The sequence below is a fragment of the Cantharellus anzutake genome (genome assembly GCF_015039405.1).
Source record: "Cantharellus anzutake strain C23 chromosome Unknown EI90scaffold_55, whole genome shotgun sequence".
NCBI classification, from domain to species: domain Eukaryota; kingdom Fungi; phylum Basidiomycota; class Agaricomycetes; order Cantharellales; family Hydnaceae; genus Cantharellus; species Cantharellus anzutake.
This window is the reverse complement of record NW_024067005.1, coordinates 79248-96689: the sequence shown is the minus strand read 5'-3', so window position 1 is coordinate 96689 and position 17442 is coordinate 79248. Positions and strand designations below refer to the sequence as shown.

The 17442-nt window shown below is 49.6% G+C and overlaps 1 protein-coding gene across 1 annotated transcript; it reads left to right on the top strand.

Moving 5' to 3' along the window:
• Positions 1–2103: 2103 nt before the first annotated feature.
• Positions 2104–2439, top strand: EI90DRAFT_3129128 (uncharacterized protein; the record flags this gene model as incomplete). The annotated part of the gene is made up of 1 exon (XM_039064161.1): positions 2104–2439. One exon carries the CDS (start codon positions 2104–2106, stop codon positions 2437–2439), a length of 336 nt encoding a protein of 111 aa, XP_038911999.1.
• Positions 2440–17442: the final 15003 nt, after the last annotated feature.

The window sequence follows — 17442 nt, the reverse complement described above, 5'->3', positions numbered from 1 at the left end:
CCTCCCAACTGACCTTCCTTCGTTCTCTCCTTCAACGGTCAATTTCCCTTTTCTCCATGTACCACTATGTACCTAACCCCATTCCCCCGATCGCCACACGCGCTGCGCACACTCCTGCCTACTGAGCGGCCACCTCCGGGATCTCCCGCAGAGACACCCGGGGAGGTGCGGCTGTATGTGGAGATGACGTGGCTTCCTCCACGTGACCCTAACTGCATGTATATAATAGCGCCTGGGGTGGGAACAGAAGAAGCAGCCTTCTTCTCAATTTCCCACTTCAGCCTAAGTGGTCGGGGATGCTCACCCCACGATGGGACCGCCGCTATGCATAGCCGACACCTGTCCCACCGAGTCCCTTGCGCCAGGACCTCACCGCTTTCGGAGCTGTCCCTGACAGTTATGGGGTTAGCAGAGTGGCAGGCTATAACCCAGAAATGGAAAGTGTCAGAGGAGCGCGGAGTTGTCCGGAAGTGGAGAAGGGACTCAGGAATGGAGGGACCTTGGCCTCAGCGACTCAAGTGGAGTGCTGTGCCATTGCTTGTTGTCTAAGGTGGTCCTTAATTTCAGGTCAGCAGGGGGAGCCCCTTGGGGGGACAATCCAGTCATCATGGTCGATTTCAGACTAGGGGCACAGGAATCTATGTACAGAGTATATATATATAATACTACAGGAGTGGAGTCAGAGGACAAAGGGAACTGGAAGGAGAACAAAGGGGGACTGGATGAGGGAACAACCCCAAGGGCCAAGGGTTGGAACTCTATGGTGCTTCCCAAAAGGGCAAGGCCAAGAGGGGAAGGAGCGGAGGGGGTTGTGGGGAATGACAGCTGACTAATATGGAAAGGAAGCAGCTGTCTAAATAAGGAAGAGGATTAAATGACACCATACAGTAGAGACTGCAGGGTCCGGAGTAAGTTCTGGAGGTCCGGAGTCGGAAGTCAAAGTCCGGAATATTGGCAAGACATAATAAATGAAATGCAATAAGGAATACAAGGAGATAAGATGGAGGAGGTCAAAGTCCAGAGGCGGAGATGTGACCGGAGTTCCAGAGGTGGAGGTGTGATGGGGTTCTGGTACAGGAGTCTGGAGCCGGAGGTAAGGAGCATTGCAAACTCTGGTCTGGAAGGTACAAGGTTGGGATTGGACCCGGAGTAAACCGGAGTCAGACCGGAGGTAGTGTTGGACGTTGTGTTGGAGCCAGAGGTAGAGTGGGCTCTCAACAACCAACAGGGGAAGGTGGTGGAGGATGTGGAGTTCTGGAGGAGGAGATGGAGGTCCAGAAACAGGAGCAGAGGTCTGGAGTTGTATGGATATGACAGAAAGGAGGGATCGGCCTGAAGGTAGGCTTGCAGGGCAAGCAAGTGAATTGCCCAGCGGAGGTGGGAGTGCACTAGTGGACGTCAGAGCTGTCCGGAGGCCTTCAGGAATCTGTACTTAGGGAGGCGTAGGTAATATATTGGATTGAGGGGGTGGTGACCATCAAGGGAGTCGAAGGTGATTGTGGAATACGGAGGCTCTGAGGTTAGTGACGAAGCAGCAGAGGTAATCCAGAGGGACTGGAGGTAGTGGAGGATGATGGTCGTGGATGGATATGACAACTTTGATCAAGTTCTCATGTGAACTTGTTGAATGACACACCCTCCTGATGTCGAAATACAACACCAGGAGCCATTCTAATGCTCCTGCTGACATGGCTGGTCCCTCCACTGGCTGTAGGGTGGAAGATGACACACTTCAATTGATAGTGGTGATCTGGACTTGCAGGGCCCAGCGATGCATCTCAGATGTGTTGGATCTATCTAAGCGACGTTGACCAAGTTACAACGTCTGAAGCCCTCATAGCTGAGGCCCTCACAGCATATGTCCCAAGGTGCACATCATGTCCTCCATCACATCTGAGATGGTGTGAGTATTAAGAAATCATGTCAACCAAGTTGACAATGACATCGCTGAATTGAGGGGCGATGTCCATAACATGAATACCCAGATCTCTGGGAATAGCGACTGCTCATTTAGATTGCAACATTAAGGTGGAAGAGAGATTAAACGAGAAATTAAATGAAATTCTCCTCGCACTCTCTTGACATGACAAGCCAAAGCCACCCATGGAAACGGTGGAAAACCCACCCCCAAACCCATCAACCAATGGGGATCCCATTGTCATCTCTGAACAGATGAAAGAACCCACTGTTGAGGTGCAAGCACCCCAAGAGGTTCCTGTAGTCCCTGTCAGTCAAATGGGTCAACCAATCATTGGGGTCCCAGTACCTGAAGGGATCCCCACTGCCACTGCCATTGTCACAGAAGTGGCGAATTCATGCCTGTCTGTCAAGGTACAAGAACCTGATGGACGATTTGTTCCCATCTTTAGTGGAACTAAGCCACCTACCCCATTGACAGTGACAGGGAAATCGACCCAGGACAACTGGCTGGATCGTTGACTGCAGGGGAGAGTGGAACTTGACCGCCCCATTTCAGGCCAGGCTTTGTGCCCACACCATTCATTCTGTCATCGCAACCCATGCACAGTGGGGTGAAAATACCATGCATTGACGTTACTCAAACACATAATCTCCCTCCTGATTATGTGTCATGACCCAGCATATCCATCACTTCTGTCAATGCATCCTAGTGCCACTTGGCCCGTCCCACCCACTGCCACCATCATCCATCCATCCACCCATCCACCTGTCACCCTCATCCACACTTTCTCCCTGTACATGTACCTTCCAACTGTCAAAGACATGGTAAGGAGGGTGTAAGGGATTAACCTTACTTCACTATAATTCCGATTATAGTGATATCATTATGTTGCATTGCTATAATTCCCATTATAGTGATGCTATTATTTCTTTATTTATTTGTGCCAGGATATGTAATTTACATATATACACCTCGGAGTAGTTGTAAACACCCAGTAGCCTTTACCTCTACCATGTTGAATATACAGCCCATCAAAGCTTATGTTTAGACAGACCTACTGAGGCCTGAGGCAAACAGGGGAATGGAACGTTACCGTCCCCAAATAAGTAAGCAACCTTTCAGAGGGGCAGTGTCCCTGGACCTTTCCCTGGAAGGAGGCCGAAGGTAGAGAATGGGTGGGAGGACCATGGCCTCAGCGACTTGGAGAGGAGCACTGTGCCTACATTCAGTAATGCTTAAGAGTTTGGTCCTTAACTTCAGAATGAGGGGTGCCAACTCTGGGGGATAGTCTTGTCGATTTTGCACTAAGGTGCCATCAACTACAGTACAGGACTTATATACATAATAAAAGACAAATGGGAACAAAGGGGAAAACCCAAGAGAGACTTACCCACTTTCCGGGTCAGCGAGCTCATGAGAAAATCACCTTATCAAGCATTGTGGAGTGGGTAGGTGAAGGGTGGAATTAGCGACAGCTACTGGAGAGTGGGAAAACCTTTGCAGGGGTGGCAGAGGTCCTAGGAGGTCCATAGTAATATTGGGTAGGTAGAAATGTTTAAGGTGAGGATAAGAGGTACCGGAGATCGGAGGCAGAGGTGAACTGGAGGTGAACTGGAGGGTATGGCAGAGGTGCAGGGGGAGGATGGACCGGAGGCGGACTGGAGCTGTGGCGGAGTTGGTATGGATATGACACCAACCAAGGTTGCCTGTTCAAGTGGTTCATTGTTATCTGCCTGCCAGCTGGATGGCTTGCTAGACAGCAGGATGGCCTTTTCTCTCTTTTGTTCACTTGCAGACTATTGTGCTCCCCTGTGAGGTCTTAGGGTGGCTCAGCACACAAGGCCATAAGTGATACAAGATAGTGTATTTTACGGTGGTGTGTAAGCGGTTACCCGGAGGTTCCCGCTTGCCCACGTGACTATATGTATCTAGTTTACATGTGACTCGGGGTTTGGGGCTATTGCCCTGACATTCTCCCCCCTTGCGATACTCATTTTGGACCCTCAGTCTAAAATCGACCAGAAATGCCCCCTAGAGACTTCCTGCTCACTGCTTTTGAAATTAAGGACCAAATGGACAAACAGCAATGGCACAGTGCTCCCCTTGAGTTGCTGAGGCCAAGGTCCCTCCTTGCTAAGTCTCTGGTTCCCCTCTGGAATCGTCTACCCTCACCCAGTTCTAACATGCAGGAGATCAGAGGAAATGAAGCCAGGGGATGTAGTAACATGATGGTTGCTGATCGGCACAAATACAGGGTGCTAACTTCAAAATAATAAGCCTCCAAGGCCTCTGGGGATCATGCATCATCATCAATGGCAGTGAGAAAGAGATTGGACAGAGTTTGAGCCATGTGCTGAGACATCAAGTGTGAGGGACCTTGAATCGGCTATGGCCAATAAATGAGCTTTGAGATCATGAACTAAACAGATCACTAGACCAGAAAGACTCAATTTACACTAAAGGAAGAGGTGTAAATTACAAGATTGCCCCTTATCAGCTAGGGGTCTGGGGGGTTTATATACCTGCCTCATTATTACATAAGCTGTTTCACTTATATATATGCCCTTCTGCAATGTTATGGATATAGACTAGAATCTTATGGTCTGTGGTTGCAAGCAGGTGGACCCAGGGCCTCCCCCCATTTTACTTCTCCATCAAACCCCATGCCAAGCTTTCCCACTGGGTTTTGGTGCTGGCTGGGGGATTTGTTGAGTTTCAAGGGACTTCCCTTGACCATTATGACTTTATATTAGATGGTTAGAAGTCATATGATGTGTAAGGCAGATGCCGAAAAATGTCTTTCCTTATCAAATACATAGCCCACAAAACCTTGTACCACAATTGTAGCTTCCACACCATTGTGCCACCACTGTAAACCGACCTGTAACCTCAGAACCATCCCATTCCTATGTCTACCTCGACATTCCTATGTTCTATGACAAAACCCCAATGGCCCAGTGAGTGTTCCATCACCAGACCTTCCACCACCCACTCCCACTGTGAGGTCTTAGGGTGGCTCAGCACACAAGGTGATGTGACTCGGGGTTCGGGGCTATTGCCCTGACATTCTCCCCCCTTGCGTTGCATTTGCGACGCATACAAAGTTGATAGTGAAATAAAACAGAGTTTTAATAGTTGATTTACATTGAGTTTGGAATTATCAATGAGTGTTTTGTTGTCGCCACTTTAAAGTGGGCGATTTTGTACTACATTGGTATCGCAGGGAGAGAAGAGAGAAAATGGTGGAGTTTGTCGAAAATGAATTTCGACCCAAAGGTTGTATGTCTTTGGTGTTCCTCACTTGTTCTGTGAGGGTTCATGTGTAAGTGGTGTTTACACACGAGCGGTGGTGGATGTGGGTCTTTTGACGGAGTGGAGATTTCCGCAATTGTTACTTGCGGTTCCTCGCATACAGTATTGTGTGCAGGGCCTCGAGTTGGGGGAAGGTGTTTTCACGGGCGCCTCGGTGGCATATTACCGTGTCACTTTCCCTTCTCTCAAGGGTGGATTCATTGCCCCGGAGGAGGGTTTTCCTCCAGGTTGTTCATCTGGACATCCGATTGCTGCGTCGGATGCGATGACGTAGCCTGGGCTACATTGTCGGGCTGTGGGCTCGACGAAGTGGGTGCTCCCTGGGTGGGAGCGGGTTGTCGTGTTCCTGAGCTGCTTGGCTCAGGTGTAGAGTACGGTAGGTCTACCGTTCTTCCCGTGGGGAAGGGTGGTCGTTGGGCTGGTTGTCCAGCACGGAGACTTGCATCTCTTTCCCGGTATTTGGAAGCTTTCACTTCCCGTTCCGCAGTTCTTGCGGCATGTTCCTCAGGAGTCCTGAGTGGTTTGAACTGGGACTTTAAGTAGGCAGCTTTGCCTAGACTTTCCCAGGAGACCCCCCCTTATTCTCTGGGGAATTATATTCCTCCACGAGTCTTGCGATACTTGGGAGTCCCAAGAAGTATTTCTCGGTTTCCTTCACTTTTTCGCAAAGGGTTCTGTGTACCTTGCCGCTTTTGAAGGCGGCTTCGGCCTGTTCGTACCAGTGTACGAATTCTTTCCCACTCACGCTTGTCCACCAAGCGTATGCGGCGTCATGCGCCGCTTCTGACCCCGTTATTCTCCTCATGGGGAAGTTGGGGTCGATTGTTATGTCGACTGGAGCTTCGACTTTGCCGAACTCGTTGAGTTCGGTGGTCTTGTATAGCATGTGGACACTTCCCTGCAGGGTAGCTTGCCCATAGGGTGCTGAGGTACTCAGCGGCCCGCTGCCTCTGGCAGTGGTCCCCGTTTTAGGGTCTGCCGTCGGTTGCCTACCGCTCTCCCTCTTCCCCTCGACATGGGTTTGCCCCTCTGAGGGCAGGCCCTTATGCAACCTGGACAGGGTCGCCTGCCCACGGGGTGGCGGGATAGTCGGTGCCCCGGCACCGTATCCCCTCCCCCTGACCTGGGAGGCCCCTGTCATGATGGGTTTGGCAGCGAGGTCTGCCAGTGCACGTGCCTCTCTGAGCTCGCATTTCAGTAATTCGATCTCCCTTTTTTGGAGATCGACTTCTCTCTCTGTGTCTTTCAGAGAGTCAAAGATGCCCTCAGCATCTCTTCGTGCTCTGTTGTATTCATGCCTCCAGTGGGCGCAATGGTCGCAGGCGTCTTCTGACGCCCTCAAGTTATCAGACCGTGCCCGTTTGGACAGTCTGGACAAGGAGCCGCTGTCGCTCCCTCATCTCCCTCCTACAAGGGACTTCATCTCTTTCAGCTCCTCACGGAGCTGACCTGTCTGAGCAGCTACTGCTGACACGATAGCTGATTCCCAGCCTGCATTTGGCTGGGGTGTTGTTGGACCTGGGCCGAATTGGCTAATCCAGGGGTTGATCTGGCCAGGGAAGTTCCCTGGGGAGTATGCCTGGGGCTGCAGCAGCAAATGCTGCCCCTGGAATGGCGCTTGTTGCGCCATCGGTGCGGTTTGCACTGCGTATGGTTGGAAGCCTCTTTGGGGAGGCTGGGGGTATGCGGTGCCTGTTAGCAATGCGGATGGTTGTTGGTTCGCAGCACTCATTTGTGCTGCGTGCGTCGTGTAATCCATGGCACTTATCTGCGCCTGGTGTTGTTGTTGTTCTGGGGAGCCTTGCTCCCCGGGTTGTCGTATTTCAATATCCGGTGGTTTGTTTGGATCGAACCGAGGGTTGCCTCCCCCAGAGAACGACATTTCGTCGTTATGTTACTCATGGTGGTGGGAGGGGTTTTCGTTCTTGCATGCGTGGGATTCGCCGCAGATGTGTGTTCTTTTGCATGTGAGCCTGTAGTTCACGTGGTCTAGGTGGGTTACTCGCCTAGCCCATGTGATTTCTAGTACATGGTGTGGCTGTCCAGGCGAGTTACTCGCCCAGAACTTTCCCACGCTCTTGGCTGTGGGCCATCGTCCCTCGGCTTTACTTCCTCCGCCTCCGTTTTTGGGGGCGTAGTGATGCTGAGAGTTCCCTGTCTTCTTTGATAGGGAGTTTTTCTGGTTCCCTTACATTTTGTAAGGTGAGGTACTCATCCAGGTGGACGAGGTCGTTGCAATTTCCTAGGGGTTCCCATGTGGTGTCCCCTAGTTCCCATTTAACCTTAAACCAGAGTTCGTTGTGAACCCATGCGTGGTTTAGGATTTCGCAAACTACTGCTTCACGATCGGGGTCTTCCCCAAAATCGTAGAATATGTTTACTTCCCTATTTGGGAAGATTTCCTGGTCATTCGGCTCGTGAGGTGCGAGCTGGGATACATGGAATCTTGGGTGGATTCCGCGTTGTTCAAGTTGTGGTGGCAACTTGAGGATGTAGTTTGACGTTTCTGGAAATGTTTCCAGAATTTCGTAAGGCCCTATGTATAAGGGCTTTAGTTTTCCTGCCCTGCCTGTGGGTAGGTTCAGCTTATCCGTGGATAAGTATGCAAGCTCGCCTTTTCTCAAAGGCGGGTCCGGGCATCTTTTCTTATTCGCCTGGATTGTTTGAGCAGCACAATTATGTATTATCGCATTGTGTGCTGCCATGAGGTTCTCCTTCGCTTTTTGAGCGAAGTCATTTACTCCCGGGTAGTCCGAGAGTGGTGCTGTTAGGCACATCTTTGGCATATGGCCGTAGATTAATTCGAACGGGGCAAATCCTGTCGATGTGTTCGAGCTCGCATTGATCACGAATTCTGCCATTGACAGTTTCGCTGCCCAGTCGCGTTGGTCTGGTCTAACCATCGCACGTAGTATTTGTACTACTTTTTGTATCATTCTTTCCGCTTGGCCGTTGCCTTGCGGGTGGAATGCAGTTGTGAATTTCAACTGTACACCGAGTATTCGGTGTAGTTCGCGCCAAAATTTTGACATGAATTTTGAGTCTCGATCTGATATGATCGAGTGTGGTAGACCGTGGAGTCTTACAACTTCACGAAGAAATACGAATGCTAGTTCTAGTGCGTTTGTTGTTGTCTTTATTGGAATTAGGTGGACATTGGACGTCAACCTACAGATGATTACCCAGAGGTAATCATATCCCAAGCTTGTTGGGAATGGACCTGTGAAGTCCATGGCTATTGATGACCATGGTGTCTCCGGGGTCGGGAGTGGGTGAAGCATTCCGGGATTTCTCCTGGTGCTTTTCTTTGTCGTTTGACAAGTTCCGCAAGACCTGCAGAACTTGTGGGTATCCTTTCTCATCGACTTCCACCAGAAGTGTCGACGGAGGGTTTCCACTGTTTTCTTGGATCCTAGGTGTCCAAGTGTTTCGTGGATGTTCTCGAGGATTATTCCCCGAATGGACTTCCTTTCGTAGTTTCCTTTTGGGACTACTATTTGGGTCGTTCCTCCTTCTCCAAGTCGGGTTATCAGCCCATCTTTTAGGGAGAAGTTTTTGAAATTCCCCGGGTTCTCTAGGATTTCCCGGTGGATCTGGCTTTTCAAGTATCCAGATTTTATTGCCTCAATGAGGTCTTTTTCTTCGAATTGTTTTTGAAGGTTCTCTTCTGGAGTTATGATTTCTTCCAGATTTTGGGTGCTCCCCCCTAGAGCTTCCTCTAGGGTGTTTCTCGCGCATATCGCTGCGAGTCTCTTTCTCTCTGAGTTTTTACTCAGGGTACTGCTTAGTAGCAGTTCTTCGTATTCCTTGATTCTGTCGGGGATAATGTCTTCTGCATTTTTGTCCAGGTGGATGTCCGCCGACACATAATCGTCGAAATGCAGGTCCTCGTCTGTTGATGAGTCGTAGTATCGTGAGAGTGCATCTGCCACTTTGTTTTTGTGGCCTTCCACATATTTTATTTCGCAATTGAAGCTTGCGAAAAAGGCTTGCCATCTCAGGTGTCTCCCTGAGTTGTGGTTTTTCGCTTTGAAATATTCCAAAGCTTTGTGGTCCGTGATTACTGTGAATTCACGGCCTCCCATGAGGTCGTCTTGCCATCTCATGAGTGCTTCGAGGACACCCAGTGCCTCGAGCTCGTAGGCGAAGTACCTATGTTGTGTGTTGGTGAACTTTTTGGACATGAATGCGGCCGGGCAGCAGGTCTGCCACCTTTCGCCTTGTCCAATTAATGCACCCATGCCCGCTGGGCATGCGTCTGTTATGACCCAGACGTGGAGTTTGGTCCTCTCTTCTTCTGAGAGGCTTTCCAGTGGGTTCCACTGGACGGGCTTCAGGATCGGAGCCCTGCATGCTAGACGTTTGATTTCGTCAAAGCATTTCTGGTGGAGTGGTGTCCACCTGAATGTCTGCTTGTTTGAGCAGATTGTTTGCAGTGGTCCTGTGTAACCGCTGACGTTTGGCATGAATATCGATAGATATTCTACCATTCCCAGGAATCTTAGGACTCCTGTGTGGTCTACTGGCTCTTGCCAGTTGCGGATTTTTTCCATTTTATCCGCTTGAGCATGGATGCCCTGTTCGTCCACTCGGCTTCCTAGAACGTCTAGGATTGGGGCAAATGGCTGGAATTTTTTCCGGCTTATGTAGAATTTCGCCCCTTTTAGGCGAGTGAATAACCACAATAGTGCTTTATTGTGGTTTTCCACCGAGCTTGTGCTGGTGAATATATCGTCGAACCAGACGTGTAGGCGTCTGCCTACTTCTCCTCGTAGTTCCCAGGTCAGTGTGCGCTGGAAGGTGCAGGGAGCGTTGCAGTCTCCTTGCTGCATCATGTTCGAGTTGTACGTCCCGTGGGGCATGGAGAATGTTGTCCTATGGACGTCTTCTGGATCCATGCGTATTTGTTCGTATGCGTCCGACATATCGATCTTGGATCGGTATGTTGCTCTGGCAACTGATTCTTGGATCAGTCGCATGTCTGGCATTGGTGTGACGTCGAGGATCGTGTTTGAGTTACGGTTCCTCGCGTCTATTACCGTGCGCAAAGATCCATCTGCTTTGCGGATGCACAGTAGCGGGCATGCTCGCTCGCTGTTTGCAGGATACCACCATCCTGCTTTTACATAGCGATCTATTTTGGTCGCTAGTGCTTCCTGCAGTGCTGTGGGACATCTCAGGGTGTTTTCCCGAAATTTCTTGTTCGGATCCTTCAACGGGATTCGATGGTTCACCTCCCTCAAGGGAGGCATTTCTAATGGCGCTGGTGCCATTATGGTTTCAAATTTTTCTCTCCACCACTCCCTGAGTATTTCGAACTCGGGGTTGTTCATGGAGAGACCTTCCAGGTGTGGTACGTCTGGAAGTTCTAGTCCTTCCGGACTAGGATTGGGCCAACCCTCAGGGTATTTTCTTGTGATTACCCTGAGGTGTGTTTCAATCCCACCTCCCTGTCAGGGGGGCTTCTTTTTTGGTTGTTCTCGGGCTCTTGCTCGAGTTTTCCATCTGTGTGATCTCGTCACATGGTCTTCGCTTCTTCCAAGGGTGTCTATGTTGCCCTTGTTCACCGTTCTCACTTTGTGGGACCGGAAGTCTAAGCTTGCCTGGTTTTTGTTTAACCAGGGGGCGCCGAAGATGGCATCGTATCTGTCGATGTTAATTACATCGAAGTAGTGTTTTTCTACGTGGCCATTAATCTCAACGTCCACGTTGGTTCCGAACAGGATCTGTGATCTTGTTCCTTTCGTCCCCATTTGAAGGACGACTGGGTTCTCCAATTGGAGAATTGGGATGTGGACCGCGCAGACAAAGTCCGGTGATAACGTGTCTGTTTCGGCTCCACTATCGAATAGCGCATAGGCTTTTATGCCTGCTATTTTTATGTGAGCCATTAGCGTTCTCTTCATTGAGAGCGGTCTGTTTGCGGGGTATTTTCCCGCATCTTTTGAAATGCGGAATTTCGCATCAAACAAGGGGGACTGGGTTTCGATGGACTTTTGGTCCTTCTTCCCTTTGTCCTTGTTTTCCTTGGGTACTTTGGTGTATTTCCCCAAGGCGTCTTTTCTTGGTGCTTCCACCAAGGCTTCGGCGACTTTTTCGTCTGCCGTGTTTTCTAACTGGTGTGCTACAGCCAGTTTGATTTTATAATTTATGTCATCGTGGTCGATGACTGACATTGGGCCCATTCTTATGGTCCCGACGTTGACTTCCTCACCCTCTGAGTCGGGTGAGTATTGAGGTCCTTCGTATGGGTCCTCTACTTCGAAGCTTGATGCTTCGGAGTTACCAGAGTTGTTCTCTGATTTCTCATCTGATGAGCCTTTCGACTCTTCATCCGTTGAGTTCGCGATCTCCATGGCAGCTATGCGCCTTGGTTTTTCATCGCTTGTTATATTGTGTCTTGGGCAATCTTTTGTTTGCCCTATTTTGCCGCATTTGCCGCAAATTGGAACTGACTTTTGGTCAGTTTTCCTCGAGTTTTTCGAGGATGTATCCTCTTTCCATCTGGGTTTCAGCTCTTCCGCCTTCTTTCCTGATGGGAGGGCTCTGCCGCGGCTCGTGGTTGCTGTGGTAGTTGTTCTGGTATAATAACCTGATTTGTAGGCTGAAGACATCTTCAGCCCATCAATTATCTCGTCTACACGAGATATTGCTTTTAACATCTCCTCATTTGAGGAGAAGTCTGCTCTGATTCTATCATGAGCAATCATTTCCCTCTTCCATTCGAGGGGAATGTAGTTTAGGAACCTGGCATTGAAGGACGCCTGGTCTGGCGGCGTCACCATCTGGGACGCTGCTTTTGACAGTTCTAAGTAGAACTGTTTTAGGCCTTTTTCTGCTTCGTATTTGACGTTGCAGTTTTTCTTTGTCACATTCAACGCGGCGGAGGCTTTGATGAAGGTTCTCATCAATATGTTGAGAACTTCGAGGAACATGCCCTCGTCTCCTCTGAGGAGAGTTTCGTCTCGGAGTCTAATTCCGAGGTCAAACGCGGGCCCCCCTAATCCATGAATCAAGCAGTCCAGGTGGACTTCGTCAAATTGGGGACCTTTGCATCCTCACGAGGCGAGGAATCCCAGTAGTTCTGTGAACCACTGCCAGAACGATTCCATGTCGTTCTCCCCTGACCATTTCTTGTCAGGGAATGCCGGCCCATTTTTTAGGGCTTCTGGTTTCACTCCTTCTGGGTAGGGAGTGAGTATTCTCACTTCGGCCATTCTTATGGCCTTTTCGTACCATTTCTCCAGGTACTCTTCTTGCTCCCCTGCCTTGGCAGGGTTGCTATCCAATGGAGATCTCTCCTTTGGGGGGGTTTTTGCTGGGGGAAATCTTCCTCGCAGCGTTTCTTTGGTTTCGGGCGAATTCGCCTGAAGTTGTATTTGTATTCTCTCATTGTTTTGAGAGGGTGTGAATGAGTTACCTCTCTGTTTGAGAGGTCTGTCATAAGTGGACGTTTGGCCGAACCTTTGGTACGTGCCAATTCTCCTCCTAATCTCTGAACGATGCCTTCTTTCGGCATCGTCTTCTCCTATCCTTGGGAGAAAGATCTCCTTAGCGTCTCTGTCGAGTCGCTGATGATATTCCAGTGTGCTTTCACTGGTGGTTCTTTTCGTGAATTTTTCACAAGTTCTATTTATGTCCTGGACCGTGGTCCAGGGGTGTTTATTTGTTTCCTCACTTTTTTGTGAGAAATTTATTTCCTTCAGCAAATCTGTTTGTTCGCTGATTTTTTCAGTCAACGCGTCGATTGCGTTGGCCATTCTTTCTAGAGTTATCTCTAGACGAGCTGTGCTATTATGGTTCGTTTCCTCGATCTTTTTTTGGATCGAGTTTATCGTGTTTATTATGCATGATTCCTGGTTTTCCAGGAGGAAGTTTGGTTGGGCGAGCAGAGACTCTCCCCAGTTGACATTTCCGCTTCTGGGGGTTCCAGAATGGGTTCTTGGAGTGAACACTCCACGCTCGCTTTGTTTAGGTGAGGCCATTGTGGAGGGTGCTTCCCTTTCATAGAGGGGTTTGTTCGCTGGTTTTTCCTTACCCCCACGTAAGGCTCCCCCAGCGAACTCCCTCATTTCAGTTCGCCTCCTCTTCATTATCTGGGAGACCTCCTCCGAGGTTGGCGACCTTGCCTTGTCTGGCATGGTGTGTGGGAGTGTAAACAGTGGAAGTTCTTTTGGAGCTTCCGCACTCTGGGAGATCCTGCTCTCAGGGTGTATGTTCGCGCCTTCTCGGGCTTTCAGCCTGAGAAGAAGTTGATCTTCACTCTCCTTCCTCCATTCAGACGGAACCTGGAACAAGTCCAGTAGTTTTTCGGATAGCCGATGCGGGGGCTCTTCCCTTTGTTTCCCTTTGTCTGCCCTTGGGGCTTGACTTGGGGACGTGAGGGGGGGCTCCAGGGGATAGTGGGGCCCTGGAGTTTCCTGCGACTCTATCCAATCAGCTTTTTGGGCTGATCGTTCGGCGCTTACGCGTTTTCCGCGCAAGTCGATCACCTCATGAGGAGGTGAGGGATCTTCCCCAGCTTGGGTTAGATCGGTATGTTGTGGAGTTCTGGGGGTATTTTGCCCCGCACTTACTCCACGTAAGTTTCTAAAACCTTCAGGGACCAGCCCTGAGGTGGTTGCTAATGCCGGATCATGTTGATCCTCGTCGTCGTCTGACGACGGCTTTTGGTTTGAATCTCCCATGATGGGAGATTGCGGTTTCTTTATAAACCGCTCGTTTCTTTTTAGTGTCGCTGCAGATGCGACCTTGCCCTTGCAGGCGTGTTTAGGCGCCATAGGCGCTTCCGAGTCAGATGTTAAGATTGTAGTGTTGTGGGTTGTGTTGTAAAACACACCTCTTGCACTTAAAAAAGTGTGAGGTCTTAGGGTGGCTCAGCACACAAGGCCGTAAGTGATACAAGATAGTGTATTTTACGGTGGTGTGTAAGCAGTTACCCGGAGGTTCCCACTTGCCCACGTGACTATATGTATCTAGTTTACATGTGACTCGGGGTTCGGGGCTATTGCCCTGACATTAAACAAAAACCAGGTAAGCTTAGACTTCCGGTCCCACAAAGTGAGAACAGTGAACAAGGGCAACATAGACACCCTTGGAAGAAGCGAAGACCGTGTGACGAGATCACATGGATGGAAAACTTGAGCAAGAGCTCGAGAACAACCAAAAAAGAAGCCCCCCTGACAGGGAGGCGGGATTGAAACACACCTCAGGGTAATCAAAAGAAAGTACCCTGAAGGTTGGCCCAATCCTAGTCCGGAAGGACTAGAACTTCCAGACGTACCACATCTGGAAGGCCTCTCCATGAACAACCCCGAGTTCGAAATACTCAGGGAGTGGTGGAGAGAGAAATTTGAAACTGTAATGGCGCCAGCGCCATTAGAAATGCCTCCCTTGAGGGAGGTGAACCATCGAATCCCGTTGAAGGATCCGAACAAGAAATTTCGGGAAAACACCCTGAGATGTCCTGCAGCACTGCAGGAAGCACTAGCGACCAAAATAGATCGCTATGTAAAAGCAGGATGGTGGTATACCACGAACAGCGAGCAAGCATGCCCCTACTGTGTATCCGCAAAGCAGATGGATCTTTGCGCATGGTAATAGATGCAAGGAATCGTAACTCAAACATGATCCTCAACGTCACACCAATGCCAGACATGCGACTGATCCAAGAATCAGTCGCCAGAGCAACATACCAATCCAAGATCGATATGTTGGACACATACGAACAAATACACGTGGATCCAGACAACGTCCAGAGGACGACATTCTCTACGCCCCACGGGACGTACAACTCGAACACGATGCAGCAAGGAGACTTGACGGACATCCATCTGGACAAAAATGCAGAAGATATTATCCCCAACAGAATCGAGGAATACGAAGAACTGCTACTAAGCAGTACCCTGAGTAAAAACTCAGAGAGAAAGAGACTCGCAGCGATACGCGCGAGAAATACCCTAGAGGAAGCTCTAGGGGGGAGCAATAACCTAGAGGAAACTCTAGGGGGGAGCGCCCAAAATCTGGAAGAAATCATAATTCCAGAAGAGAACCTTCGAAACAATTTGAAGAGAAAGACCTCATTGAGGCAATAAAATCTGGATACTCAAAAAGCCAGATCCACCGGGAAATCCTAGAGAACCCGGGGAACTTCAAAAACTTCTCCATAAAAGATGGGCTGATAACCCGACTTGGAGAAGGAGGAACGACCCAAATAGTTGTCCCGAAAGGGAACTACAAAAGGAAGTCCATTCGAGGAATAATCCTCGAAAACATCCACAAAACACTTGGACACCTAGGATCCAAGAAAACAGTGGAAACCCTCCGTCGACACTTCTGGTGGAAGTCGATGAGGAAGGATACCCACAAGTTCTGCAGGCCTTGCGGAACTTGTCAAACAACAAAGAAAAGCACCAGGAGAAATCCCAGACTGCTTCACCCACTCCCGACCCCGGAGACACCATCCATGGTCGTCAATAGCTATGGACTTCACAGGTCCATTCCCAACAAGCTTGGGATATGGTTGCCTCTGGGTAATCATTTGTAGGTTGACATCCAACGTCCACCTAATCCCAATAAAGACAACAACAAACGCACTAGAACTAGCATTCGTATTTCTTCGTGAAGTTGTAAGACTCCACAGTCTACCACACTCGATCATATCAGATCGAGACTCAAAATTCATGTCAAAATTTTGGCGCGAACCACACTGAATACTCGGTGTGCAGTTGAAATTCACAACTGCATTCCACCCACAAGGCAACGGCCAAGTGGAAAGAATGATACAAAAAGTAGTACAAATACTACGCGCAATGGTTGAACCAGATCAACGCGACTGGGCAGCGAAACTGTCGATGGTGGAATTCACGATCAATGCGAGCTTGAACACATCGACAGGATTTGCCCCATTCAAATTAATCTACGGCCATATGCCAAAGATGTGCCTAACAGCACCACTCTCGGACTACCCGGGAGTAAATGACTTCGCCCAAAAAGAACCTCATGGCAGCACATGACGCGATAATACACAATCGCGCTGCTCAAACAATCCAGGCGAATAAGAAAAGATGCCCGGACCCACCTTTGAGAAAAGGTGAGCTTGCATACTTATCCATGGATAAGCTGAACCTACCCAAAGGAAGGGCAGGAAAACTAAAGCCCTTATACATAGGGCCTTACGAAATTCTGGAAACATTTCCAGAGACGTCAAACTACGTCCTCAAGTTGCCACCACAACTTGAACAACGCGGAATCCACCCAAGATTCCACGTATCCCAGCTCGTACCTCACGAGCCGAATGACCAAGAAATCTTCCCAAATAGGGAAGTAAACATATTCTACGATTTTGGGGAAGACCCTGATCGCGAAGCAGTAGTTCGCGAAATCTTAAACCACGCGTGGGTTCACAACAAACTCTGGTTTAAGGTCAAATGGGAACTAGGGGACACCACATGGGAACCCCTAGAAAACTGCAACGACCTCATCCACCTGGACGAGTACCTCACCTTACAAAATGTAAGGGAACCAGAAAAACTCCCTATCAAAGAAGACAGGGAACTCTCGGCATCACTATGCCCCCAAAAACAGAGGTGGAGGAAGTAAAGCCAAGGGACGATGGCCCACAGCCAAGAGCGTGGGAAAGTTCTGGGCGAGTAACTCACCCGGACAGCCACACCATGTACTAGAGATCACATGGGCCAGGCGAGTAACTCGCCTGGACCACGTGAACCACAGGCTCACGTGCAAAAGAACACACAACTGCAGTGAATCCCACACACACAAGAACGAAAACCCCTCCCACCACCACGAGAAACATAACAACGAAATGTCGTTCTCTGGGGGAGGCAACCCTCGGTTCGATCCAAACAAGCCACCGGATATCGAAATACGACAACCCAGGGAGCAAGGCTCCCCAGAACAACAACAACACCAGGCGCAGATAAGCGCCATGGACTACACGACACACGCAGCACAAATGAGTGCTGCGAACCAACAACCATCCATGTTGCTAACAGGCACCACATACCCCCAGCCTGTCAGAGACCAGATTCGTGATGGATCTGCTCATGGCATGATATCTAGTGATCCTGACATGCCAGCCTCCATGAATCCTCAATCATTGACCTGTGAGCGAACAAAGCTACTTCGCAACGCCTCTGGCAACAGTGCCAGCCCATACCTCCGCGCGAAATGCCCACAGTGTTTTGGGG